This window comes from Squalius cephalus (genome assembly GCF_949319135.1).
Source record: "Squalius cephalus genome assembly, chromosome: 15".
NCBI lineage: Eukaryota > Metazoa > Chordata > Actinopteri > Cypriniformes > Leuciscidae > Squalius > Squalius cephalus.
Window position 1 is genome coordinate 3,392,980 of NC_137136.1, and position 27,103 is coordinate 3,420,082.

At 43.6% G+C, this 27,103-nt stretch overlaps 3 protein-coding genes across 3 annotated transcripts in view; all 3 read right to left on the reverse strand.

Annotated features, from left to right (window-relative positions):
- Window positions 1-27,103, reverse strand: part of LOC307172354 (leukocyte elastase inhibitor-like) — a 99,225-nt gene that overhangs the window by 20,070 nt on the left and 52,052 nt on the right. The gene's annotated exons all lie outside the window — the stretch shown is intronic.
- Window positions 6,112-17,135, reverse strand: LOC307172639 (leukocyte elastase inhibitor-like; the record flags this gene model as incomplete). The annotated part of the gene is made up of 6 exons (XM_079895177.1): window positions 6,112-6,603; window positions 14,905-15,072; window positions 15,160-15,302; window positions 15,692-15,809; window positions 15,896-16,075; window positions 16,968-17,135. The coding sequence occupies 6 exons, from the start codon at window positions 17,133-17,135 to the stop codon at window positions 6,187-6,189; spliced, it is 1,194 nt and encodes a 397-aa protein (XP_079751303.1). The 3' UTR covers window positions 6,112-6,186.
- LOC307172361 (leukocyte elastase inhibitor-like) lies at window positions 22,326-26,318 on the reverse strand. The gene is made up of 7 exons (XM_079894675.1): window positions 26,232-26,318; window positions 25,929-26,105; window positions 25,559-25,738; window positions 25,328-25,445; window positions 23,778-23,920; window positions 23,524-23,691; window positions 22,326-22,904 (listed from the first exon to the last, which is right to left on the reverse strand). The coding sequence occupies exons 2-7, from the start codon at window positions 26,094-26,096 to the stop codon at window positions 22,491-22,493; spliced, it is 1,191 nt and encodes a 396-aa protein (XP_079750801.1). The 5' UTR covers window positions 26,097-26,105; window positions 26,232-26,318; the 3' UTR covers window positions 22,326-22,490.

Sequence of the window (27,103 nt, forward strand, 5' to 3'; positions counted from 1 at the left end):
GTGAAGCGCACCAACTTTTAAATGCATTATTATATTCAAATTGCAAACACATGAGGACAGTCTCCATGAAAGACCCACTGGCAGATGAATGTGCTACTACATTTCTCTCCGAAACGGTAGGAAATTAAATTAGATTTAATAGAGGATTTTAACTGTGACAAGATGATTGACAGGGCAGTTTAAGTGACAGGATGCATGCGACAGATCCGTCCGATAAAGATGACGAAGTAGTATGTCCCAAAGCTTGGCTACTTTTTTGCTACACATTCAAAAGTAAATTACCTTTTCTTCACAAAAAGAGTACATACTTTTATGGCGTAGTGTAACTTAGGCGAATTGGGACGCAGCATATGGCTTTACACGATGACGATCGCTCTGATTGGTTTTAGGTCTATCCAATTGCGCCCAGAGGCATTTGAGCGACGTCCGTTGGTGACGCCCCTTTGGAAATGAGTTAATAATTAAGCTTTGCCAGACCATAACTCAGTTACTACTGAGAATGGTCTGGTTTTAACCAGGCTACTTGTGAGTATAATTTGTCCTTTGATTCATTTTTGAACTTTGACATGTTATAATGGAAGTCCTGAGGGTTATTTTTTGACCTGATATCAGGATGGGTCTGCACACCACATGTTGCATCCACATTCCATCTCATTATATTTTATGGGGGTCTCCATAAAATATTAAGGAAAAATTAAGATTAAGATTATGGAAAATTTTTAACAGATCATATCACAATATACACACACACACACAGACATTTCAAACCGGTATTACACACTACCCACTGTAGCGTATGGATCAAATCATGATGACTTGCTCATTCTAAGATTCAGAAAGCTTTTAACCTATTGACTCATTGCATGTAAATCACAGCTTAGCGCCAATGAGTCTGAATCAAATTGCTCCCTTTGACACGTTTGTGGATTGGTGGAAATTTAACAGGAACACCTCCAAGTTCCATCGTGAGCTTCAAACAGATTGTAATCAGTTCAACTCCCCTTTCTCGGCAAGCAAGAAGTCCAGGTGGCAGGAAGAGCCCTCTCCGAGATGCCCAATACACACAAACATTCTTTGCATCTAACTCAGAATATAAGTAATTCCAAAATGTATATGATATATTCCTATATACATGTATGCCCCCCCCCCCCCTCCCCTCCCCTCATATTAGCCTAGTTATGACTTTCTAGTTGTGTTAGTTGAACTCTAAGTGATTATTTTAAAGAATAAGAATGTATCTCTATGTTTGTATCTTCTGGACATATCGATCTTGGTACCGAATTAAACCTCTTGGTTTGCCTAAGCTAAATATATATATTAGGTTACCATACAATGTATTATACCATGTTTACCATCTTTTGGAGTAAGAAATGACGAATTCTAACACCGCCAAAAACCATACAAATTAGTCTGTCAAGAGGAGACAAAGAAACTCTCTCCCACTCAAAGTTTCTGGATTCTATTGGCCGGTTCACCCAGGAAGGTGTGGACTACAATTCCTTTAAAGGATAATGACGCCCTCTTCATGCACTCTTCAAGTTCTCTCTTCAAGCTTTTGTCTTCTTCAAGTTTGTTTTGTCTCTCTAAGTTTGTCCTCTCTCAGAGTTTTGTTTTATGTCTTGCCTCGTTTTAGTCTCGTGCTCATTCAATTCTATCTACGAGTGAAATGGACTTAAACTGAGTTTCTGGCAACTTTGCTTACAAGTAAACCATTTTGAAGTTCCCGCAAACGACACGTGCTCCGGAGAACCGAAAGCACGCTTCCAACTAACGGACACACCAAGGACGGACACTCACACACACACATTCTTGCTCAGCAACAAAGATCCATGCAAGTATTATTCCTATCGAGATTTAAATGTGTTTAAGGTTGTCTGCCCCTGCTTTAAGGTGATTTGATTCTTTGCTGGCTCTCAAAGGTTAACTGTTTGTGATATTTTGCCATTCTGTGATCTGCTCTTTCTTTCTTTATTTACTTTCGTTATTCTGTTTATATATTCTTTGTTAAATGTAGTTGTATGTTTTATAGTTTCATTCATTAAAAACCCATTATACGCTTGATTGTCTCTGTCTGCTGCTCACCGAACAAAGCCTCTTAAATGTGTGATCTTAAGCTACAAGCTTTATATTGTTGATTAGCCTACAAGTTAGTAATCTTATAGAACAAGAAAGTTATTCTTCATGACCAGAAGAATAGCCTTTCTTGAGAGTTTATAAGAAGAATAATACTCCTTGAGAGTTGATAAGAAGATATGGTCGGTTCGGTGGACGAACAGATTCGATGTGAAATTCATTTTGTAGGTTACTCTTAAATTTGATCTATAGCCTATCTGTATATTTATAATTGATTATAATTCATTGTGGTTAATTATCTATATATAGAGATACAAATATAGGGGCTGTGTATTCCCTTTTTGGGCGATTTAAAATGTGTAGGTAATAATTGATCATAACCAGTATGATTAATTATTAATTATATATTCCCCTCATTTGAGCTGATTCGCTACACCACAGTTGAAAAAGGTGAAAAAAAGATTCAATTTGTTATGAACTGCTCCGAGACATGAAGGTTGAGGATCCAAATGCAGTTTATTTAAAGGGTTGTTCAGAATCGTAATCAAAATCCAGGCAAAGGTCATACACAGGCAGGCAATCCAACAAACAGACAAATCCAGAGGATGAGGCAGGAACGGGAAAACCAGGACACGGGCAGAGATCAAGAACCAGGAACACTGACAACAAAGGAAACGCTTAGAAATGCAGTGGAATAACGTACAAAACCTCGCAGTGAGTGAATGAGTGAACATGGTATAAATAGGCTGAGGCTAACAGGGTAATGAGACACAGGTGAATGCAATTAGTGCAATCAGTCCGGGCAGTGAGTTATGGGAAATGTAGTTTGTGAGGGAGTGATAATAGTCTGGTGTGGAGTGCTCTCTGGTGGCTCTCAAGGGCACTCCAGCTGGTGACCGTTACATAGCCCCCCCTCAAAGGAGCGGCTTTAGGTGGCCAGGGAGGAGACGACCCTTCAGGCGGCCAGGGAGGAGACGACCCTTCAGGCGGCCAGGACAGAGACGACCCTTCAGGCGGCCAGGGCGGAGACGACCCTTCAGGCGGCCAGGGCGGAGACGACCCTTCAGGCGGCCAGGGAGGAGACGACCCTTCAGGCGGCCAGGACAGAGACGACCCTTCAGGCGGCCAGGGAGGAGACGACCCTTCAGGCGGCCAGGGCGGAGATGACCCTTCAGGCGGCCAGGACAGAGACGACCCTTCAGGCGGCCAGGGCGGAGACGACCCTTCAGGCGGCCAGGGCGGAGACGACCCTTCAGGCGGCCAGGGCGGAGACGACCCTTCAGGCGGCCAGGGAGGAGACGACCCTTCAGGCGGCCAGGGCGGAGACGACCCTTCAGGCGGCCAGGACAGAGACGACCCTTCAGGCGGCCAGGGAGGAGACGACCCTTCAGGCGGCCAGGGCGGAGACGACCCTTCAGGCGGCCAGGGCGGAGACGACCCTTCAGGCGGCCAGGGCGGAGACGACCCTTCAAGCGGCCAGGGCGGAGACGACCCTTCAGGCGGCCAGGGCGGAGACGACCCTTCAGGCGGCCAGGGCGGAGACGACCCTTCAAGCGGCCAGGGAGGAGACGACCCTTCAGGCGGCCAGGGCGGAGACGACCCTTCAGGCTGCCAGGGCGGAGACGACCCTTCAGGCGGCCAGAGAGGAGACGACCCTTCAGGCGGCCAGGGCGGAGACGACCCTTCAGGCGGCCAGGGAGGAGACGACCCTTCAGGCGGCCAGGGCGGAGACGACCCTTCAGGCGGCCAGAGAGGAGACGACCCTTCAGGCAGCCAGGGCGGAGACGACCCTTCAGGCGGCCAGAGAGGAGACGACCCTTCAGGCGGCCAGGGAGGAGACGACCCTTCAGGCGGCCAGGGAGGAGACGACCCTTCAGGCGGCCAGGGAGGAGACGACCCTTCAGGCGGCCAGAGAGGAGACGACCCTTCAGGCGGCCAGGGCGGAGACGACCCTTCAGGCGGCCAGGGAGGAGACGACCCTTCAGGCGGCCAGGGCGGAGACGACCCTTCAGGCGGCCAGAGAGGAGACGACCCTTCAGGCAGCCAGGGCGGAGACGACCCTTCAGGCGGCCAGAGAGGAGACGACCCTTCAGGCGGCCAGGGAGGAGACGACCCTTCAGGCGGCCAGGGAGGAGACGACCCTTCAGGCGGCCAGGGAGGAGACGACCCTTCAGGCGGCCAGGGCGGAGACGACCCTTCAGGCGGCCAGGGAGGAGACGACCCTTCAGGTGGCCAGGGCGGAGACGACCCTTCAGGCGGCCAGGGAGGAGACGACCCTTCAGGCGGCCAGGGCGGACCAGACAGTTCAGGAGACCATGGCGGCGCGGCCATCTTTGCTGAGGGCTCAGGTGACGTGGCGTCGGCCATCTTGTCCGGAGACACTGGCTCGGCGGACGTGACGTGAACAGTGTCTGGCTCAGCGGACGTGACGTTTTTCAACAATGTAAAGTGTTTGAACAGACGTTGTTTAATAAAAATTATACTTTAGGTCACCGTTAAACAAAATCATTACAGTAATCTTCTAAGAAGATAAATAGAAGATACAATTGTAATAAAACTTTAAAGATTTGATTTAAACAATCTTTTCATTTTAAAAGATCACATTTAAACTTTTACGATTATGCTTTGAAATAAATTTAGTACGAACAAAACTTTGGCTCTGGAAAGGCGTTAGCAGACTAACATTACATATGCTCTGACATGATGCACAGAGGCTCATCTGGTCTGTCACCCTTTATCCTGAAGCTAACATTAATGATTGTCAAGTAACTTCTTTCTCTGAAAAATTGTGATTAGAAGTACCTTATAAGCAGCCCATCAATGGGGACGGCCTGAGGCTTCACAGGTTCTAAATGTGTTCATCATGACTCTGGGATCTTTTTTATTTAACTTGTTGCATTTTTGTTAACCCCATTCACATGTTGTATATGTAAGGAGCTACTTCTACAACTCTCTGAAAATGTAAGATGATTTATTTTATTCAACTTTAGATAGTGTGAAATATACGCCATTATTAGAAAACCTCTTTTTATCACTTCCACAGTGCCCAGCAATCCCCTCCATGTGATGGAGTGGAGCTGCATGTGACACAACCTGATGTCAGAGCTCACAAAAATAACCCTTCATGACATCCATTATAACGGATCAAAGTTCAAACATTAATCAATAGGCATCTTATACTCACGAGGTCATACACATTAACCAATTAGCTGCTATTAACTAATATGGAAACAAGCTTAACTAATCACTAAGTAATATCAAATGTAGGCCTAAAATAGTTCCTTATTAGGTAAACAATAATTACTTAATGAGATTGGCATCATTAAAAACTAAAAGGTAATTATGACAAATTATAAAGAATTACTAATTAATTACTAATCACAACAATAACGTGGCTGAGACGTTAACAATTGTCTTTTTTTACTCTCAATGTGGTCAGAAAATGCATCATTAATTACTCAAGTGTATAGTCACTATGCAGGAACTACTAGTGATCTGGACCAAAACATCTTTTTCACTTTAAAATAATGGTCCAGGTCACTAGTAGTTCTTGAAGATTGTCTTCTTTTTTTACTCAGAACCTGGTCAAGTACCGACCTGATAACACTTGAGTAATTAGTGATGCATTTTATGACTATATTCAGAGTAAAAATGATGACTAATTACATCTCAGACACACAATAATGTTCTTTATAATTTGTCAGTTAGTTAATAGTTATGAGGAAATATCATTAAGTAATTATTGATTACCTAATAAGGAACTATCTCCTAAATTTGATATTACTTACTGATTAGTTAATCTTATTTCTATATTAGTTAATAGTAGCTGAAGTATTAATGTTGTACTACTCATTAGTCCTGCATTACTTCATGCATAGTTACTTATTAATGACGGACCATTTTTATTATTATTATTCTAAAGTGATACCCAGAATAATCAAAAATATATATATTTTTTTGCATTATTTGTATTTTGTGCAGAACTGTATCAAGACTCTTAAATGACTTTGTAAGTAAATGCATACAGACAATTTCACTCAATTATAAAAAAAAGTGATTTTATTTATCAGAGGAACAGAGTCATCTAGAATTATCACTTCATCATCACTATCTTCAAGGAGAACAGAGGCGTCCATAAAACAGAATGACATTGGAGGGATTATGCCGGATGAAGTAAAGGAACGGGTGGTCTGCAGTGAAGATTTTAGGGGGAGAGGATGGCCTTACAGATGTCACACCGATGATGACGACGGCGGTGGCTGCAGCCGCTTCGGTTCCTTCCTCATTTACTTCAACAAAGGCTTTATGGATCACCTTCGACACCACCAGGTCGTTTTTGGAGGACATGCCTGAAAGATTCACCTTTTTCTCATCAAAAACATCCTCCATTCCCATGCTGATCAGAAGATCCTTCATTTCGTATTTTTCCTCCGTCTTAAATTTGGGCAGAGACACTTCAACCTCTTGTTTATGCATGACTTCCGGTTTGGTCCATTCCATGAGCTTCTCATAGGTCAGTGCCTTTTCAAGCTGGATAATAAAGTGAGACATGTTAATGTGTGTCTATTTGCATAAACTGGGGTCTGTTTGTACAGCATCAATGATGTGAAGTTTATTTTTTTGTATTTGAATCAGCAATGCAAGTCATGGAGTCAGTAACTTGAATACACCCCTTCAATGGCTTAGAAATATGCAGTATTAACCCTGTAAAACCTGATTTATGAAATAATGTATCAGTTATATATTTTGCAATTGGAACAGTTTATTAACAAAACATTTGTAAAAAATTTGCATCTAAAAATCTACAAAAAAAGTGCAGAATCATATTTGATACACCAGGCTTTTATGGCTATAGTAGGGCTGCACGATTAATCGCAATAAAACCGCACGCAATTTGGCAAAGGCTGCGATTATTTTGTGCGCAGCTTGTCAGTGGAGTGCGGCTGATTGGTAGTAAATACTGCCCCATTTGAACGCCAGAGGGCGCTCTCACGCAAACACAATAAATATGCCCGGACGCAGAAGTACAATAATGTGCATCATTCCAGGAAATCCCTATCGCTGTAGCTGAATAAACAGAAGATTGAAACGCTTTGATTAAACATGACTTGTAAATACACGACTGCCTTATTCTGTGTACGAAGGCACATCATCTCACAGAAGGAGGAGCTCAACTGTCATTATGAAGTGAGTTTGGAGTAAATGCATGTTATTAAATGTTGCATGATGTTATTAAAAAGAGTTTTATAAATGCTTCTCGTTTTGGAAAGATGTTTGACGCGTGTTGTTTTTTCAAATGCACATTATAAGTGACTCAAACTCACAGTGCTTTCAGATGGAGCCGCGTTTACAGAGCCGTAGCCTACATAACGTACTCGGTTACTAACGTAACCTCGGTTCTCTCTAGAAGAGGGAACGAGTACTGCGTTTTATCAAAACGCTACGGGAAAAGTCTCTTTTCACGAAACACTGAAGCAAAAAATTATCCTTTAATTTTCATATATGTAAAACGCGTTGCGGCAGCAGCAGTCAGCTATGGCGAGACGGCTTGCTCGCTCATTGGCTGCTCTGCGGCAACTGCATAAGCCTATCGAGCGAGGCCTGAGATGACGTCAGGCCAATGAGGGCGCTTCGCGCCCTCCTCGCCACTTCCCGCCGAAACGGGCGTGGCTTACCTCTATAAAAGGAGCTCGAGAAGGCTGATTCACTTGATTTTGATCGCCGAAGCGAACCAGAGTGAACCGTACGCACGGCAGAGAACGCAGTACTCGTTCCCTCTTCTAGAGAGAACCGAGGTTACGTTAGTAACCGAGTACGTTCTCTTACGAGAGTTCTCTCGTACTGCGTTTTATCAAAACGCTACGGGAACCCCTTGCAAAACGCCGTGCGTGCTGGGATAAAAACACTGATCACCGGAAGCTATTTCAGGCATACAGTGCATAATCACCAGATTGACTCACACAGAGTCAGGGAATAAGGGTGGGAGCCTTAATTCCCTATACTGTAGCGTCGTAGAATAGACATGTCCACAGACGCAAGTATACCATCACATAGACAGGGTAGGGAACCTGAACTAATGTGGGAAATGTGGGTCTTACACAGTTCTGCCCAAGATAGTCGGTAGCGCATTGCGCATGGGTTTCAGCAGTCTGACTAGACGGCTGAACAGATTACACCGACAAAAGCTTAGCCTGTAAGGCGGGAACCTCTAGGTTATAAAACCTGATAAATGTAGACGGAGAGGCCCAGCCTGCCGCCGTACATATATCCTGTAGGGAAATCCCGCTGGACCAAGCCCACGAAGAAGCAACGCTTCTCGTAGAGTGCGCTCTAACTCCCAACGGGCATGGAATGCCCTTGGCAGTATAAGCCAGCGCTATGGCGTCAACTATCCATCTGGATAGACTTTGTTTCGAAACAGCCATTCCTTTGGAACGTCCGCTGAACGAGACAAAGAGCTGCTCTGTCTGTCTGAAGACAGCAGAGCGGGACATATAAGCTCTTAAAGCCCTAACAGGGCAAAGAAAACTCGAGTCCCCTTCCTCACTCGATGCCGGCAGGGCAGCCAGGGAAATAACCTGAGCCCGAAAAGGCGTGTTGAGGGATTTCGGCACATAGCCGTGCTTAGGTTTGAGTATGACTTTAGAGTCATTAGGACCAAACTCCAAGCACGCCGGGCTCACAGAGAGCGCGTGCAGATCGCCTATGCGCTTCACTGAAGCGAGAGCCATCAAAAACACTGTTTTGAAAGACAAATGTTTGAGGCTAATAGACTGGATAGGCTCGAAAGGGGCACCTTTCATGGCCGCCAGGACCGTAGAAAGGTCCCACATAGGGACTGAAGGAGGTCTGGGTGGATTCAGTCTCCTAGCTCCCCTGAGGAAGCGGATGACTAAATCATTCCTTCCCAGTGACTGACCCAGCGTTGAACCGGAGAACGCTGAAATAGCCGCCACATACACTTTGAGCGTGGAAGGGGATCTGCCCTTATCCAACAGCTCTTGTAGGAAGGAGAGAACCTCCGTTACCTCACATTCGAGGGGTGAAAGGCTCCGAGCTGTACACCAGCCGGAGAAAACCGACCACTTCGAAGCATAAAGCCGCCGAGTCGACGGCGCTCTAGCCTGAGTGATGGTATTCACGACTCCCTCTGCGAGACCAACGGGTATCCGTTGAGCGCCCACACATGAAGGGACCACAGTTCCGGGTGTGGGTGCCAAATCGAGCCCCCGGCCTGCGAGAGGAGATCTCTCCTCAACGGCAGTGGCCATGGAGCGATATCTGCCAACTGCATCAGAACTGGGAACCATGTCTGGTTCTCCCAGAACGGAGCTACAAGCAGCACTGGGCATTTTGTTTTCCTGACCCGTTCCAACACCTGTGGCAGGAGGGAGACGGGGGGAAAAGTGTATAACGGGCAGCGCGGCCACCTTCGGGACAGCGCGCTGTCGGTCTTTGAAAAGAACGCGGGGCAGTGCGCGTTTTCGTGGGACGCGAATAGGTCCACCTCCGCTCTGCCGAATCTCTCCCACAACAGCCGTACTGTTTGTGGGTGTAGAGACCATTCGCCCGGGGGAACATTGTTCCTGGACAGTCTGTCTGGGCCCACATTCTGAAGCCCAGGTACATGCACTGCTCTCAGCGAACGTAAGTTGTGCTGAGCCCATAATAGGAGGCGTTTCGCCAGCCTGTACAGGGATATGGATTTCAGACCGCCCTGGCGATTTATGTAGGACACCACAGCCATGTTGTCCGAACGGACTATGACGTGCTCGTCCTTGATGTGGGGACAAAAACCCTTTTTGTTGTGCACTGCCAGCATTTCTAGGCAGTTTATGTGTTGGAGCTTTTCTCGTTCCGACCACAGGCCGAAGAACGGTCTGCCTTCGAGCAGCGCTCCCCATCCCGAGGTGGATGCGTCTGTCGACACCATCCTCACTCTCGAGGAAGTCCCCAGGCTTACACCTGATCGGTACCAGTCGTCCGCCATCCAAGGCGCCAGGGCTGAAACACAGCTCTGATCGACCTTGAGGCGTAATCGACCGGTCACCCGCGCTTTCAACCAGAACTGCAGCGGGCGCATGCGTAGCAAGCCCAGCCGGAGAACTGACGATGCTGAGGCCATGAGACCCAGCATCCTTTGAAAGTTCCTGAGCGGGGTGAAAGCGCCGCGGCGGAAAGATCTCGCCGCGCACTGAATGAGCAACACGCGCTGTGGTGACAGCCGCGCTGTCATAGACTGTGAGTCCAGAATGACGCCCAGAAACAAAATCGTTTGACTGGGGTTCAATGAACTCTTTGTCCAGTTGACCGTGATACCAAGATTCTCGAGGTGATCGAGTAAAATGGTTCTGTGCTCCACGAGCTGTGATCGTGATTGAGCTAGGATCAGCCAGTCGTCCAAATAGTTCAGCACTCGCATGCCTCTGAGTCTGAGAGGAGCGAGCGCTGCGTCCATGCATTTCGTAAATGTACGAGGTGCCAGGGACAAGCCGAATGGCAGGACTGTATACTGGTATGTCTGACCCTCGAAGGCGAATCTCAAGTATCGCCTGTGACGTGACGCTATCTGTATTTGAAAATACGCGTCCTTCAGATCTATCGACATGAACCAGTCTTCTCGGCAAACATGCGCGAGAATTTTGCTGGTTGTGAGCATTTTGAAACTGCGTTTCACTAATACTCTGTTCAGCCGTCTTAGATCCAGTATGGGTCTGATACCGCCGTCCTTTTTGGGGACTAGAAAGTATCTGCTGTATAGCCCCCCTTCGCTTAGAGCTGGGGGAACGCGCTCTATCGCCCCTTTGCTTATCAGTTTTGATATTTCGGCTCGAAGTAGGTGTGCTACTTCCAACGAAACCGTAGTTTCGACGCGCGCTATGAAGCGGGGAGGGCGTCGACAAAACTGTAGCGAGAAGCCTCTCTTTATAATGCCTAGCACCCAGTCCGAAACCCCTGGAAGCGCTGCCCATGCTTCTGCATGGCTGGCTAGGGGCTGGATACGGAGCGCGCTCTGTTCGCCGTGCGACAGAGGCGCTTCAGGGGATAAAAACATAGGCGTTATGCCTGTGGCATTTGAGGCGGGGCGCGCGCTTAATACAGCGGGCGGAACGCTCGTCCTCGACCTTACTACAGTGCTTAGCTGAGTGAGGGAGGACTGAGAAAGTCTCATAGGACTCATGTGAGCGAGTAGATGTGGGCTGGGAGCGGGCACATTTACTGCTTTGGGCGCGCTGTCTGCCTGAGCAGAGCGCGCGCTCACAGGTCTCGTTTTTACAGAGAGCCTGTGATCTGTTAGACATAGTGTTCGTGGGCACTTTCACTATGTTGGAAGCGCAATCGACCTGAGTCGATTTTATGTGCGCGAGCCCTAAGTATAGGGCTGTGCTTGTGTGTAGTGATGGGCACTGAGGAGTGGGCATCGACACTACATTTATAGCACCATCGGCCGTGGCCGGGCAGAATGCCTGCGCTCGACCCCGCTGCGGTGTTTAACCGAGCAAGGGAGGGCTGGGCGAGTCCCGTAGGACATATAATGGCCGTTAGTAAGTGTGGGCGCGGGAGAGCGGGCACAATTACTGCAATGAGTGCACTGTCCAGTGTGAATGCACACAGGTTTCGTCTTTACAGAAACCACAAGGCATGCAGAACATAGTGTTTGTGGGCACTAGGCAGTGGGCACGTTCACTATGTTGTGTGCGTGATCGACCCGAGTCGAATATATGAGCGCGGGCCCTGTGTGAAGGGCTGTGCTAATGTGTAGGGATGGGCACAAGCAGTGGGCATCTTCTGTACACATATAGCATCATCGGCCGTGGCCGAGACTTCGCTCGTGGGCTGCAAAAACAAACACGTCTGCAGTTGCCTCTCGGGGAACAAACAGAGTGATTTGCATTCGGCGGCATAAATATTTTCTGCCGGCAGACCCGGGATTCGAACTCGGATCCCCCGCGCGAGAGCCTAATAATCTACCACTGGACCACAGTGAAGATACATAGACAAAGTCAGCGCGAGTATTATCCACACTGGCGTTTGCTTGCAGGCATGTACCACGTGCTCGTGGGCTGCGAAAACAAACACGTCTGCAGTTGCCTCTCGGGGAACAAACAGAGTGATTTGCATTCGGCGGCATAATATTTTCTGCCGGCACACCCGGGATTCGAACTCGGATCCCCCGCGTGAGAGTCTAATAATCTACCACTGGACCACAGTGAAGATACATAGACAAAGTCAGCGCGAGTATTATCCACACTGGCGTTTGCTTGCAGGCATGTACCACGTGCTCGTGGGCTGCGAAAACAAACACGTCTGCAGTTGCCTCTCGGGCAATTGGCTCGGAGTGAGGGCGTTTCGCCGTCAGCGAGCGCGAGCGCTGCATGAGAAGGCGTCTTGAAAAAGACGCAGCTCTTTTAGGGGTGAGTGTTGCAGCGAACACACACACACACACACAGAAAACAGAGCAATATAGCAATAAAGGATATAGGCGTCGGAAAGCGCAGCAGGTACGGCTGTAGAAGGCGGCGTTGGCCAGCGGCTTCGAGGGCTCGTCCCGCTGAAGTGCTTGCTTCGAACGACGCTTGCTTCCGTGATCCAGCGATGCGTGCGCTTCGCTGAAGAGATTAAAATCAAGTGAATCAGCCTTCTCGAGCTCCTTTTATAGAGGTAAGCCACGCCCGTTTCGGCGGGAAGTGGCGAGGAGGGCGCGAAGCGCCCTCATTGGCCTGACGTCATCTCAGGCCTCGCTCGATAGGCTTATGCAGTTGCCGCAGAACAGCCAATGAGCGAGCAAGCCGTCTCGCCATAGCTGACTGCTGCTGCCGCAACGCGTTTTACATATATGAAAATTAAAGGATAATTTTTTGCTTCAGTGTTTCGTGAAAAGAGACTTTTCCCGTAGCGTTTTGATAAAACGCAGTACGAGAGAACTCTCGTAAGAGAACTGACAAACTGCGAATAAAAAATAATCGCAGCCTTTGCGATTTTAAAATTGCGATAAGCCATCTCGATTTAAGTGCGATTACATGTAAATTGCAATTAATCGTGCAGCCCTACTACATAGTATGATATAGGGAGAATATGGAGGAAAAAACAGCTCAGTTATATTCACAGGCCGAAACTGAGCAAAAATATGCAATTTGGTGCAGATGCTGATATTTATATGGCCAAAAAGTAAGATGATATTCTGATAGCTTGTAATGCTTGTGTGCAACAAGATTTGCCATTTGGTCATGTTGATCATATAGAGGCCTAAGAAATTTTCATTAGAAATTTGCATAGCAAATATGATACAGCTGTCACGCCTGTCAGCTGGAGTGCCGATGATGGCCACCAGAGGGCACTTCTCCTGTCTCCTTGATCATATCATATCATAAAGCTCCGATGGCCACAGAGCTTGGCCCATTGGGGATTCCAGCGCTTCCAAGTCTAGTGATCGTTAGTCTAGTGCTTCCCAGTCCGGTGATCCCAAGTCCAGAGCCTCTTCACGTCATGGCCACCACGGGAAGGTCTCCAGCCATCATGGCCACTGCTCCTGAAGCTACTAAAGCGGTCCCTAGGTATTTGAGACTGGCTTCCAGTTAGGTGGATTCACCGCTGATGTCGTGCGAGTGGCTGGCATCTCAGTGGTCCCAACATCGTCCTCAAGCCCAGCACACCCAAGTTCAGTTGTCCCCAGCCCAGTCATTTTAGCACTTTCTAGTTCGGTGGTCCCAAGTCTGGGGATCTGAGAGGTCCTTCCACTGTCGGCTGTGCTTCCAGTGAAGGCAACCACCATCTTGTGTGTGTGGGCAGTTCACACTTCATCTACTCCTTCTGAGGTGGCACTGTCCGCTCATGAACTCTTTGTCCACTATGACACTACGGAGGTCACCCCTTAACTTACTGTTTGCTCAGATGTGACCACGGAGGCTGTCCATGAACTATCTGCCTGTCCCTACATGACCACAGATGTCACTTATGAACTCTCAGTCTGTTCTGTTACAACCACAGAGGTCACTAAGAACTCTCAGTCTGTCCTGTCACGACCACGGAGGTCACCTTGGAACTCCCAACCTGTTCTATTATGACCTCAGAGGTCAATCTGGAACAGCCTGCCTGCCCTGTTATGGCAACGGAGGCCATTACTGAACTCCCTGCCTGTCTCGTCTCGACCAGAGAGGCCGTTCTAAGTTCCATAGTCTCGGCCAAGGAGGCCGCGATTGAAGACTCTGCTTGCCTTGCCACAGACATCACTCTTGAATGTCCTACATGCCGTGTTATGGCCACTGAGGCCATTACTGAATTCCCTGCCTGTTTTGGCACGGCCCTAGAGGCCAAGCCTAACCTCTCTTGCTCTTTGCTCTTTGTTCCAGTTCAATGATAGCCACAAGAGGGCACTCTTACTGTCTCCTTGATCATATCATGAACCACATTTCCCATAACCCCTTGCCTGGACTAATCATGTTCTGATTACTTGCACCTGTGTGTCATCTCGTTTACTCTTGCCCATTTAAGCCCTGTGTATCCATTCTTACTTTGCGAAGTCTTGTTTGTGTCACACTGCATTTCTGAGCGCTTTTCTGTTTCGCTGTGTAATAGTTTTAGATCTTCTGGTTTTCTGGATTTTCCTGTTTGCCTGTGTTTTCTTCCCTGTTGTTATCTGGATTGTTTGCCTTGTGGTTTTGATCATTTGCCTCTCTTATGGATTACGATTCTGGATTGCCCCAATAAACAGCTGCATTTGGATCCTCAACCTGTGTGTGTCTCTGAGCAGTTTGTGACAACAGCACACTTTATAGGGTTAAACAGCTATTCCAAATAATGAAACAAAGCACCATACTAGCAGAATCTCACCTTCTGAAGGCCAGTGGTGTCGTCTTCCATCTTATTAGGAAGGATGATCAACATACTGAGATTCTTCCCGACATATGGTAGCTCCAGAATCTGACTGTTGATCTCTGGGATGAAGGCCAGAGGAAACGTTGACTTCTGGTGCATCATCTTCACTGGTTTAGTTTGAATCTGCCAAAAACACTTTATAACTGCTCTTTTTAAGACTGTTAAAATAATTTTTTTTTAAATAAATGAAAAAATAGCATGAAATCTCACCTTGTTCAGCTTAAACTGCCCATCTCTGGTGGATTCCTTTGGGAATTTCTTCTCCCAGTTTCCCTTGAAGTAGATGGCGTTCACCAAAACCAGTTTTGTTTTCTCATTGATGACTTCCTTTGGCACCAAGTCCTTGATCTTCTCTAAAATACAAATGGACAAATTGTTTACTTTGATCAGTGATTTAATTGATTATCATAGGCCTAAATGAATTTACTGAATCTATAACAAATATAAATAAAATTATAAATAAATATAAATGGTATAAATATAAATATAAATAAAAAATAAAAATAAAAAACACTAATAAAGCATCTGTCTCAAAGTTCTTAGTGAATGAAGTTCTTATGAACTTAGTGGCCAAATAATAACCGCATTAAAGTCAAAACTTTAACCGCCAAAGAACTTTATAGCTCAACTCAAGAATCCATTAAGCTGAACAAAGTCCTTAAAATAAAATTTTGCTGAACTTAAAAAGCAGCAAAAATACATCAAAGAATTGTTTGTGGAGTAAGTTTATGCTGGATTTCACCTTGTGTTTTTTTCTCCACCCATTTGTTGATGTTGACACGAGCAGCCTCTGATTTGTTCTTGAAGTCCACCTTCTCCAGTCCGGCTTCATAGTATCTTTTTGTGTCATTGAGGAATTTCTGTAACATAGCAAACCGATTGAGGTGGAAGTGATATTAGAGTTGAGAACATTTCCAGAACTTCCAGTGAATAAACCAAATCTTACCTCAACAAACTGGTAGGATTGCTCTCCGTAGAGGCGGTTGGCAAGACTCAACACATACGGGACTCCTGGTTTGTTCAGCTCACTCATGAACTTGTTGAAGCTGGAATGAATTTGGTCCACTGAATCATGATGTCCTGGAGTCGCGCCGTCGGGTTTGAGAGGGTTTTTAAAGCCCAAGACCTGCACAGTATTATTGTGGGTAGAATTAATGAAGATAACGTCACTATTCTGATATGTTCAACATATAGGGCCCTATCATACACAATGCGGCGCCGGGCGAGATGCAGTTGTTTTTTGACGCGTTAGTAATGTGCGCCTATAGGCGGGTCCACACACAGGGACAGGGACGTGCAGCTGCTCACAAACATGGCAAATTTAAAAAAATAAAAGGATTACAATGTAAAACATTATTATTGTGTACATAAATATATGGTGGAATCCGGCTTGTCCCGTGGATGATCTGCTTGAGCGCTTTATCCTCGCGCAAGAGCAGTTCCGTTTGCGCTCTGGAGACACGTTCAGTCTTTCCACTATCAAATTCCGTCATTTAAATAGTGAATCCGCACTGGCTTTTAAAAGGAATGAGAGATGAGACTCTGATTGGTTTATTGCACGTTACCCCCTAAATACACCCATTACTCATTAAGAGAATAGTGACACCCTTTTAGACCATGCGCCGGGAGCGCCGACCATTTTTCCCCGTTGTTAAACTACAAAAGTGGATTCGGACACACTCTAAGTGTACTTGCGCCGTGTGCTTTAGACCATGTGCTTAGAACGTTAAAATAGGGCCAATAAACTGTATGGGTTGTTTCAACCCATGTTTGGGTAAAATATGAACAAACCCAACCATTGGTTTAATTTTTAATTCAGTTTTTAACCCAAAAGTTAGGTTTGTCCATATATGGCCCAAACATGGGTTGAAACAACACAGAATTTTTAGAGTTAGCATTAAAATACAAGATATAATAGTTTAAAATACTGAACATGATGATGCATGAAACACACACATATAGCCTATATACAGTTTGAATTCTGAACTACTGGTCATACTACATAAGTGTGAGATCACCTTAATCATCTGAGCCGCTGTGTTTCCTCTTGCACCGAGCAACACCATGGCCAGAGCCGAAGAGATGCTGACAGGAGAGAAGAACACATTTCCTGATGCGTTTCCTTCGCTGATCTTCTTGAACAGGTTGAGGGAGAACTGTGTGTTTGCTGCAGCTAAAGACTCCATTTTCACAAGCTAGAAAGAAATATCAGTAGTTTTATCAACAGCAGATTTGAAGGTCTTCTTCATCATGACACACAATCTGTTTTAATCTAATGTTATTACTGTGTGGGTTACCATTGAAATTTCATACATAAAAGTACCTCTAAAAGCATTACCTAGAGTAGTCGTCAGAAATGATGAAGTTTCCCAGCGTGTCTGAGGAGAGTGAATCTCTGGTTGTGGGTGTCGTTCTAATAAATGATGCCTCACCCTAAAGTGGTCAGCCTTTAAGCCCAATCAAGTAACATTCCCTGTACTTATTAAACTTATGTTTACCCACCTGGATCAGCATAATACTTAAATTGCGTGATTCATTCTTCATTTGTTTATCATAAGTAAAACAATAAAATGGTTGAAGAAACTAACCTGACCTCAATAAATATAAATGATAATTGTATTAGTCATCATTCTTAATCGTTATGTGTGTACAACCCAATATTGTATTAGCTGTTGACAGTTGGAAGTATAGGTGTCACTGTGATACTTTTACAAAACAATAAAAACATAATTAAAAAAACTGATCCTCATCACCACACACCCACACAAGTACAAATGCTTGTCTAAACAACTTTTCAGTTATAATTATTAGCACTTCATCTAGTGCTTGTGATCTGTAGCCTTTAGGCGTTTATGTCAGTTGGTTATGTAAAACAAGGTCATGTGTTGTGAATATTGCTACCATGAAATGCCTTTTCATATGTGATATAATTATATAACATAAATATAACCCAAGTATAATAATTAATGTGATTGTGTATTTATTAGGCTATATAATCTATGTATTATATTGGATGGATGGATGGATGGATGGATGGATGGATAGATAGATAGATGGATTACATTCCCTGTATTGAATTTCTCTTCAACATTCTCTTTATATTCATTCTGTGCATCTTTTATCTTAAGTTTTACTGCTTTATTTAATTCTTTTACTTTCTGCTAATCATTCTGCAAGAAAGCAATTTTCTTCATATTTAAATCATGTTTCAAATCGAGTCCCATTCAGTACACTCACAACAGCCTCTTAGCTCTTCTGTTAAGCCTATGGAACACGTTTGAACCTGCTTAATCCTCTTTAATAGCTGCCTTATATTTTGGTAACAGATGAATAACATTGTGATCCGAGCATCCCAGAGGTGGATTTAACCTCGGCACAAATTCACCTTCCATGTTACCAAAACATTTATCCAGAGACTTAACCAGTCTTGTCGGACAGGTTACATAATGCTCAAGATTTGGCAACAACGTACATCGCGTATTGAAAGCAAAAAGACTGGGTCATCGGCAGAATTGCAGCGCTCTGTTGTAACTAGCAGCTACAACAAAGTAAATGACCATAGAAACTAACACGAACTACAGACGTGACAGGAACAACGAAGGGGCGTTGTTTTGGGTGCCTGAAAATGCGAAATTTTGAAAACGGGTTTTAATGCACGAATCTCTGAATCTCTTAAAGGGGCATTTCACCCATTTGAACATTGTTTTTTATTTAAAGTGGGTCATATATGTAGTCGAAATGTAAAAGAAATTTTGAATTTGGTGCCTTTGTGACCGAGAAAAGACAAAAAATAACTTCAGGACGCATTTGTATGAAAGACAACAACTCCCACAATGCACCACATTGCACAGCTCTGCAAGCCACTCCCACTAATCCAGAAAGCGCATATCTGCCTATAAGAGAAATCACTCTTCCGTCTACAAGGCTAGCTACCACCAGAGCTTGAAATTAATTTCACATTCACACAAAATGTCTAGTTAGTTGGCGAACTCATTAGTGCATTACTCCTCGTTTGTATTTCTTTCGAATTATTGCATGGTACCGGGATGTTCAGTCAGAACATATGCGGTGCGAAACTAGGAAACTAGTTCACAACACAAACGTCCGTGTCCTCGTCTGATTCAGAGATTTCGTCCAGGAGAAATTGTCATCGTTGAAATTCTTTGCCGCAGACGGACTCTATCTCTGTGTTCGTAGCGGTTCGTAGTTGCATAGTGAGATCACCGGCGCCACCAGTCCGCCCTAACCCGAGCCAGTCCGGGCTCCTCGTCCGCGGCACGCAGGTCTTCTGCCTCGGCTGCTCTTCGCTATAATCCGGCTTGTAAAGGTAGCCACAAACACCTGATTCAAGCATCAGACTTCCGAAATCCTCTTCCTCTAGTCTATATCATATTGAGCACTCTCCTCCGCTATTGTCATAACTTTACATCTGTCTCCACAGCGCCTGTTAGCTTAGCTTCAAACAAGATGGAGGATATTGCTTTCAGTTTCAGAGAGTAAAGTCCCACCCACTGATCTGTAATAGGTCTGTAGCGTGAGCGGGTCCCGCCCCCTGGGAAAGATGAGGAACGAGTGCTTGTAGTCTCAACAGAAATCCCCCCCTCTTACACTTCCTCCTACAATGACGCAAAATGACGATTTTTGCATCATTGTAGGAGGAAGTGAAAGAGGTAAATAACGGATTTCTCCCGTCTCAGGGGAAAATGAGAGAGTGTTGTACGACCATTCAATAGTATGACTGGGTTTCTAACAATGCAAAGCTTAATGCAAATGGGTGAAGTGTCCCTTTAAGACGAGGACGCTTCACGCACATGCGTATTACGTGTTCAATCTATAGTATTTCATCGCCATCTGATGGCCTTGATGGAGTTTCTTGAAAAGTTACGTTTATTATTATTGGAACAAAATTAATTCCATAATGGCCTAGTAGCAGAATACAGCGTTTTTAGACGTTTTCGCGTTTCGTGTGAATGGGGATCGTTTTGACAATATTGTACAATGATGTCGTCTGTACGCGAAATACTCAAAGGAAAAACTTCTCAGTTTTAAGCATATCGTTGTCGTGTAAACGTACCCTAAACAGAACGTAAATGTGACTATAGGTTAAATATCTGTTGTCTAAAAGAGATCTAATATTACAGGAATGCATCAGTTATTGTGTCTTTGATTGTGATTTAAAGTATTACAGTGAATGATTATATCTGACGTGATTTACAGTATTACAGTGAAACTGGAGCAAACTGATGTTAAGTCCACAACACACACATGTAGGGTTTCCATGTTTTATCTGGACTTTCCATACATAATGATTTTTATTCTGTACAAACTGTATATTCGATCCCCTTACACTAACCCTACTTATCACAGAAAACTGTCTGCCGTTTTACATTTTCAAAAAACATTAGGCCTACTTAGTATGATTTATAAGCTGTTTTCGTCATAGGAACCAAAAAATATCCCGACAAGCATTTTGGATATCTTTTTGTTCCTTATAATTTATAACGTAGGATAGCCTATAGCCTACCTGAACCACACTCACGTGTTTGTTTCACTATATTAGTGAGGACATTGCATAGACCTCCATTGATTTTATATCAGGTTAATTGTATTTTCTATCACCTAACCCAACCCCCCTAAACCTACCCATCACAGAAACATTGAAAAAACAACAACAAAAAAACAACAACCTTTTGGCCGATTTATAAGCCTTTTTAAATTTATGACCAGTAAAATGTTCTCACTAGTCGGTTGTCACTATATTTGACCCTCACAAGTATAGCAACACACAAACACACACACACACACACACACAAAACCGATCGCCATCTATGTCATCAGTGTGATTGATCATGACTCACTCATCCATAGTGCCATGTTCAACGTGGCCATATATGCATCGCTGAATTATTAGAAATAAATAGAAATATATAAAAAGTGTTATGTAGCCCATTGAATAATTCTCAGACTAAATGCTGGCAATAATTGAACCGCATAGGAGAGAATTGTCAGAAGACACATTTCTTTGCACAAAAGTAGACAATGGTCCAAGATAATTACCAAAGCAATGTTTTAAAGCAACACTAAGGAGCTTTTCCTCTTCGGTCGCCCTACAGGTTGGAAGCGGAATTGTCCATTACCGCTGTCGTAAATAATTTCGCCTCCTGCAGCCTACCGTCGCCCACACACTCGCTGTTTATCCAGCACCGGCTTTGGAATGAACTATGTCCACAGACAAGGTAGAGTATGTTGCATGATTTCATGAAAGTATGATGTATTACGACATCAGAAACGAAAAAAAAAAAAAAAAGACTATTGTAACGCTTGACGTAAAGCAAGTCAAATTTGTAGTTTTCTTATGTCTCATTCGAACTACAGAAACGCGACCCGGTTTGGCAAACTTGCATAGTGTTGTTATAGCAGATAAAGGGCCGCAAAGCGAATCCAGAAGTGCCTTTCACCCTGTTACGACTTGATGAACCACTGATACGATTTTGGAAACATTATTTTAAGGTAAAAAATGTTCCTTAGTGTTGCTTTAAGTGTGAAAATATTTGGACTTGAAACAATCAGGCCTTCACTTTAAGCTTTCGTTTTGTGACGAGTGATTTTTGGAGAGTGACTGTTTCATCTCACACTGCATGACACAACGTGCAGAAGTGAAATGCATTGATCTAACAGCATCTAAAATGTATGGCATTACAAGGGGAAGGAGTACAGTGAGAAGTGTCTAGTCTCCGCTTACCCCTTTTCCTCCAGAATGGTTCATGTTCTGGAGCCAGAGCCTGTTCTCGGACAGTCACGAGCCTGTCGCATGTTTCCACAGACTTGATCAGCGCTGCCAGTGCTACGTGTTGTTTACCTGACTATAACAGGTTAAAATCAAACAGCATGTTGTTTTGCTGTTTAAGAGATTCTAGTGTACCGGCAGCTCGCATAAACTGTGTACTCTCATCTGTCCTTTTTTTTTGGAGGTATATTGTTATCGGTGGTAGTAAATTTCTTATATAGGGATGAATAAGTGCTAAAGTAGTGAAAGAGTATTTCTTAATAAATATGTCATGAATTCACACACCATTGTGTGATGTAGGCTAATACAAAATCCTTTTCAACATGACTATAACTCTATATATTCTCCCACTCCCAATGGTCAAAATCCTTAAATTGACAAGTATTTCAACCGAACTTAACACTTTTGAGCGCCTGTGGGGGATTTTGTAGAGACAAGGTCATCATCCAAGAGGTAAACAGAAAACTTGTTGTGAACTTTTACACTCAATGCCGAGAACGGTGAGTAGCCTATGTGTAAAGTTATGGAGGACAGAACTATATATAAGTAGCATACAAAAAAAAAAACTAAATGTTGAACAGATTAATCCAAAATACCGTTTTTTACATTCTTTGTATCTTGACTCTTGTACAGAACTGTATCAAGACTCCGTTAAAGTAAATGCATACTTACAATTTCACTCAATTATTTTCTAATGATTTTATTTATCAGAGGAACACAGTCATCTAGAATTATCACTTGATCATCACTATCTTCAAGGAGAACAGAGGCGTCCATAAAACAGAATAACATTGGAGGGATTATGTCGGATGAAGAAAAGGAACGGGTGGTCTGCAGTGAAGATTTTTGGGGGAGAGGATGGCCTTGCGGATCCAAATGTAGAGACGACGACGGTGGCAGCAGCCGCTTCAGTTCCTTTCTCATTTACTTCAACAAAGGCTTTATGGATCACCTTTGACACCACCAGGTCGTTGTTGGAGGACATGCCTGAAAGGTTCACCTTTTTCTCATCAAAAACATCCTCCATTCCCATGCTGATCAGAAGATCCTTCATGTCGTAGGTTTCCTCCATCTTAAATTTGGGCAGAGACACTTGAACTTGCTCTAGGATCATCTTGCTGGGTTTGGTCCACTCCATGAGCTTCTCGTAGGTCAGTGCCTTTTCAAGCTGGATAATACAGTGAGATATTGTTAATGTGTATCTATCTGCATAAACTGGGTTCTGTTTGTACAGCATCAATGATGTGACGATTATTTTTTTGAGTTTGGATCGGCCAAAGGAGTCATGGAGACAGTAACTTTAATATATGATTTTATTTACAGGCCCAAACTGATCAAAAATATGTAATGCTGAAATTTATATGGCCAAGATCAAATTCTGATAGCTTGTAATCTAAATCATTGAGATCTTAATAACAGTATAGCAGACGACATAAAATACATATCAGTCGTCACTCTATATGTGCTAACAATATGTCTTAGTAAGATGATATTTAAGTGCTTAGTTTTATGATCAAAGCTCTGTTGTAGTTTTAAAACATATAATGCAATGCAATACAATGATGATTGAGATGAACAAATAAATGCTCATCAAAAGCCTGATAAACCAGTGAACCTAAGTTGCTTCAGTCCAGTAAGTGTTCATCAAAATAATTTAGAAGTTATTATTTTGTATACTTTATAATTATTAGTAAAGATTTCACAGTAAAAACACACGTGAAGCACGAGCGACGTCTTTACAAAAAAGACTTGCTAAAAAAGAAAAAGATCAATCTGTGCTGTCTCACCTTCTGAAGGCCAGTGGTGTCGTCTTCCATCTTGTTAGGAAGGATGATCAACATACTGAGATTCTTCCCGTCATACGGCAGCTCCAGAACCTGACTGTTGATCTCTGGGATGAAGGCCAGAGGAAAGTGCGCCGTTTGATGCATCATCTTCACTGGTTTATTTTGAATCTGCCAAACATCAATGGAAACACTTTATAACTGCTCTTTTAGTGACGGGTACATTTTTTTATTTTTTTTAAAGCATGAAATCTCACCTTGTTCAGCTTAAACTGCCCATCTCTGGTGGCTTCTTTTTTGAATTTCTTCTCCCAGTCTCCTTTGAAGTAGATGGCGTTCACCAAGACTAGTCTGGTCATCCCATCAATGACTCCCTTTGGCACCAAGTCCTTGATCTTCTCTAAAATACAAAGTTCTGGAATGAAACTCTAGATGGCGCAGGGTAATAGGTCCTTTAACTCACCTGTTCATAATCTCATCGCTATCTATAGGGCGCAGCTGATTGGTTCCTGCTGTATCAATAGCCAATGAGCTCTCTGCTCAACCTTCAAATCCTTGGGTAGCATTTGCCTTAGCAGTGCAGCGCGCTTTCAGAAACCCCCCACCTTACCCAGCTCCACCTGTATTGATCTGCTACGGGTAATTCATGTACGCTATATTGTACAGCAGCGGCATGTCTTAATTGCTCACAGCAGCGTGTTGTGTGTGTGTATGGGAGTAACAAGTCCCGTACTTGCTCTGCTGCAGCAATAAAAGCAACAGCGTAGCAGACCTATTCCACCAAGACCCACTACCATGCTAATCACTCCGAGAGTTGTCATGACAGAAATGGAAATTGTCCACTTTAAAGGGATACTCCACCGGTTTTTCATATTAAACTATGTTATTCCCTTAACTAAGACGAGTTGATATACATACCTCTCTCGTCTCAGTGCGTGCACTTAATCGCTCTGGAGAGCGGCGACACTTTGATAGCACTTAGCTTAGCCCGGTTCATTCATTAGGATCCAAACATAGATGAAGTTAGAAGTGACCAAACACCTCCACGTTTTCCCTATTTAAATACAGTTACACGAGTAGTTACACGACCAAGTATGGTGACACAAAATAAAACGTGGCGCTTTTCTAAGCGGGTAAAAAGGATAACTATAATGTATGACGGAATAGCACTTAGGAGCACTTCGACTCGGCGCAGTAATATCAGGGGAGAGGATTTTTCAGGAGTGATGATATTACTGCGCCGAGTCGAAGTGCTCCCAAGTGCTATTGTCCGTCTCCCAAGACGTTGGTGTCTGGGTTAGCGGTAGCATTAGCCAGCAGGCAAGTGTTATATAAATAAACTCCTGATGTACTTACAAACTTTCCAATGCCTCGTTTTATGAGTACAGAACCTATTTGTACTACTGTAGAAGTTTGGTACCATTCTGGGCATTATTAGTGGGGTAATTTACCAGATACAACATTGGATCCATTAGCGCCTGCACTAAGCCATTCGGCTGATATCTCTTAATAAGCTCTAACTTTAATAATGTTCGACCGAGGGGAAAAAGGCTTCTGGGGGGGTGTTTGGCTCGAGGGCATGGTGCAAAGGACCCTAGGTTGATTTTACTCCGAACCATCCCTTTAACTAAGTATAAATCAAAAGACAATATTAAAGTGTCTGTCTCAAAGTTCAATGTAAATGTAAACTTGAACACCAAATAAAAACGGGTCCTTAATGGTCCTTAAAAAAAAACATTTTGCTGTACTTAAAAAGCAGCAAAAACACAGAGAATTATTTGTAAAGTAAGTTTATGTTGAATTTCACCTTGTGTTTTTTTCTCCACCCATTTGTTGATGTTGACACGAGCAGCCTCTGATTTGTTCTTGAAGTCCACCTTCTCCAGTCCGGCTTCATAATATCGTTTTGCGTCATTGAGGAATTTCTGTAACATAGCAAACCGATTGACGTGCAAATGATATAAGAGCCGAGAACATTTCCAGAAACTTGTCCTTTAATAACATGAGCAAACCTAGGATTATTTGATTCGAGTCTTACCTCAACAAACTGGTAGGATTGCTCTCCGTAGAGGCGGTTGGCAAGACTCAACGCATACGGGACTCCTGGTTTGTTCAGCTCACTCATGAACTTTTTGAAGCTGGAATGAATTTGGTCCACTGAATCATGATGTCCTGGAGTCGCGGCGTCGGGTTTGAGAGGGTTTTTAAAGCCCAAGACCTGCACAGCATTATTGTGGGTAGAATTAATAAAGATAACCTCACTATTCTGATAAATTCGGCATATAGTAAAATACAGCATATAATAGTTTAAAATACTATGATGCATCAAACACACACGTATAGCCTAAATATACATTTTGAATTCTGAACTACTGACCATTAAACATACTGTATAAGTGTGAGATAACCTTAATCATCTGAGCCGCTGTGTTTCCTCTTGCACCGAGCAACACCATGGCCAGAGCCGAGGAGATGCTGACAGGAGAGAAGAACACATTTCCTGATGCGTTTCCTCCGCTGATCTTCTTGAACAGGTTGAGGGAGAAATGTGTGTTTGCTGCAGTCAAAGACTCCATTTTCACAAGCTAGAAAGAAATAGCAGTAGTTTTGAAAATCTTCTTCACACAATCTAGATCTGTTTTAATCAAATGTTATTACTGTGTGGGTTACCATTGAAATTGCATACATAAAAGTACCTCTTAAAGCATTACCTAGAGTAGTCGTCAGAAATGATGAAGTTTCCGAGCGTGTCTGAGGAGAATGAATTGACAGTTGTGGATGTCGTTCCAGTAAATACTGCCTCACCCTAAAACGCCCAGGGTTTAAGCCAATCAGGAAATCAGCTTGTAACATTCCATGTAATTACTCAACTTATATTTGTGGATGTTTATCCACCTGGAACATCATCAGACTTAAATTGAGTGATTCATTCTGATTTGTTTATCATAAGTTAAATCTGTGTAGGTGTGTAATCTGTGTAAATAAATCTGTGAAGCTGAAGAAACTAACCTGAACACAAGAAAGATAAATGGTAATTGTATTAATTATAATGTACAACACAATATTCTATTAGCTGTTGACAGTTGGAAGTATAGGTGTCACTGTGAGACTTTTACAAAACAATAAAAACACAATTAAAACATCTTTTGAATTACAATTATTAGCACTTCATTTAATGATCATGATCTGTTGTCTTTACTAAGGTGTTCCTGTCAGTTGGTAAAACAAGGTCATGTGTTGTGCTTGTGTATATGTGCATATGTGTATCATAAAACGCCTTTTCATGTGTGATATAATAGATCTATCTATCTATCTATCTATCTATCTATCTATCTATCTGTCTCTCTGTCTCTCTGTCTGTCTGTCTGTCTGTCTGTCTGTCTGTCTATCTATCTATCTATCTATCTATCTATCTATCTATCTATCTATCTATCTATCTATCTATCTATCTATCTATCTATCTATCTATCTATCTATCGGCAGAAATGATTCCAGCCTGTCTGAGGAGAATGATTAGACAGTTGTATATTTTGTTCTAATAAATACTGCCTCACCCTAAAATGCCCAGGCTTTAAGCCAATCA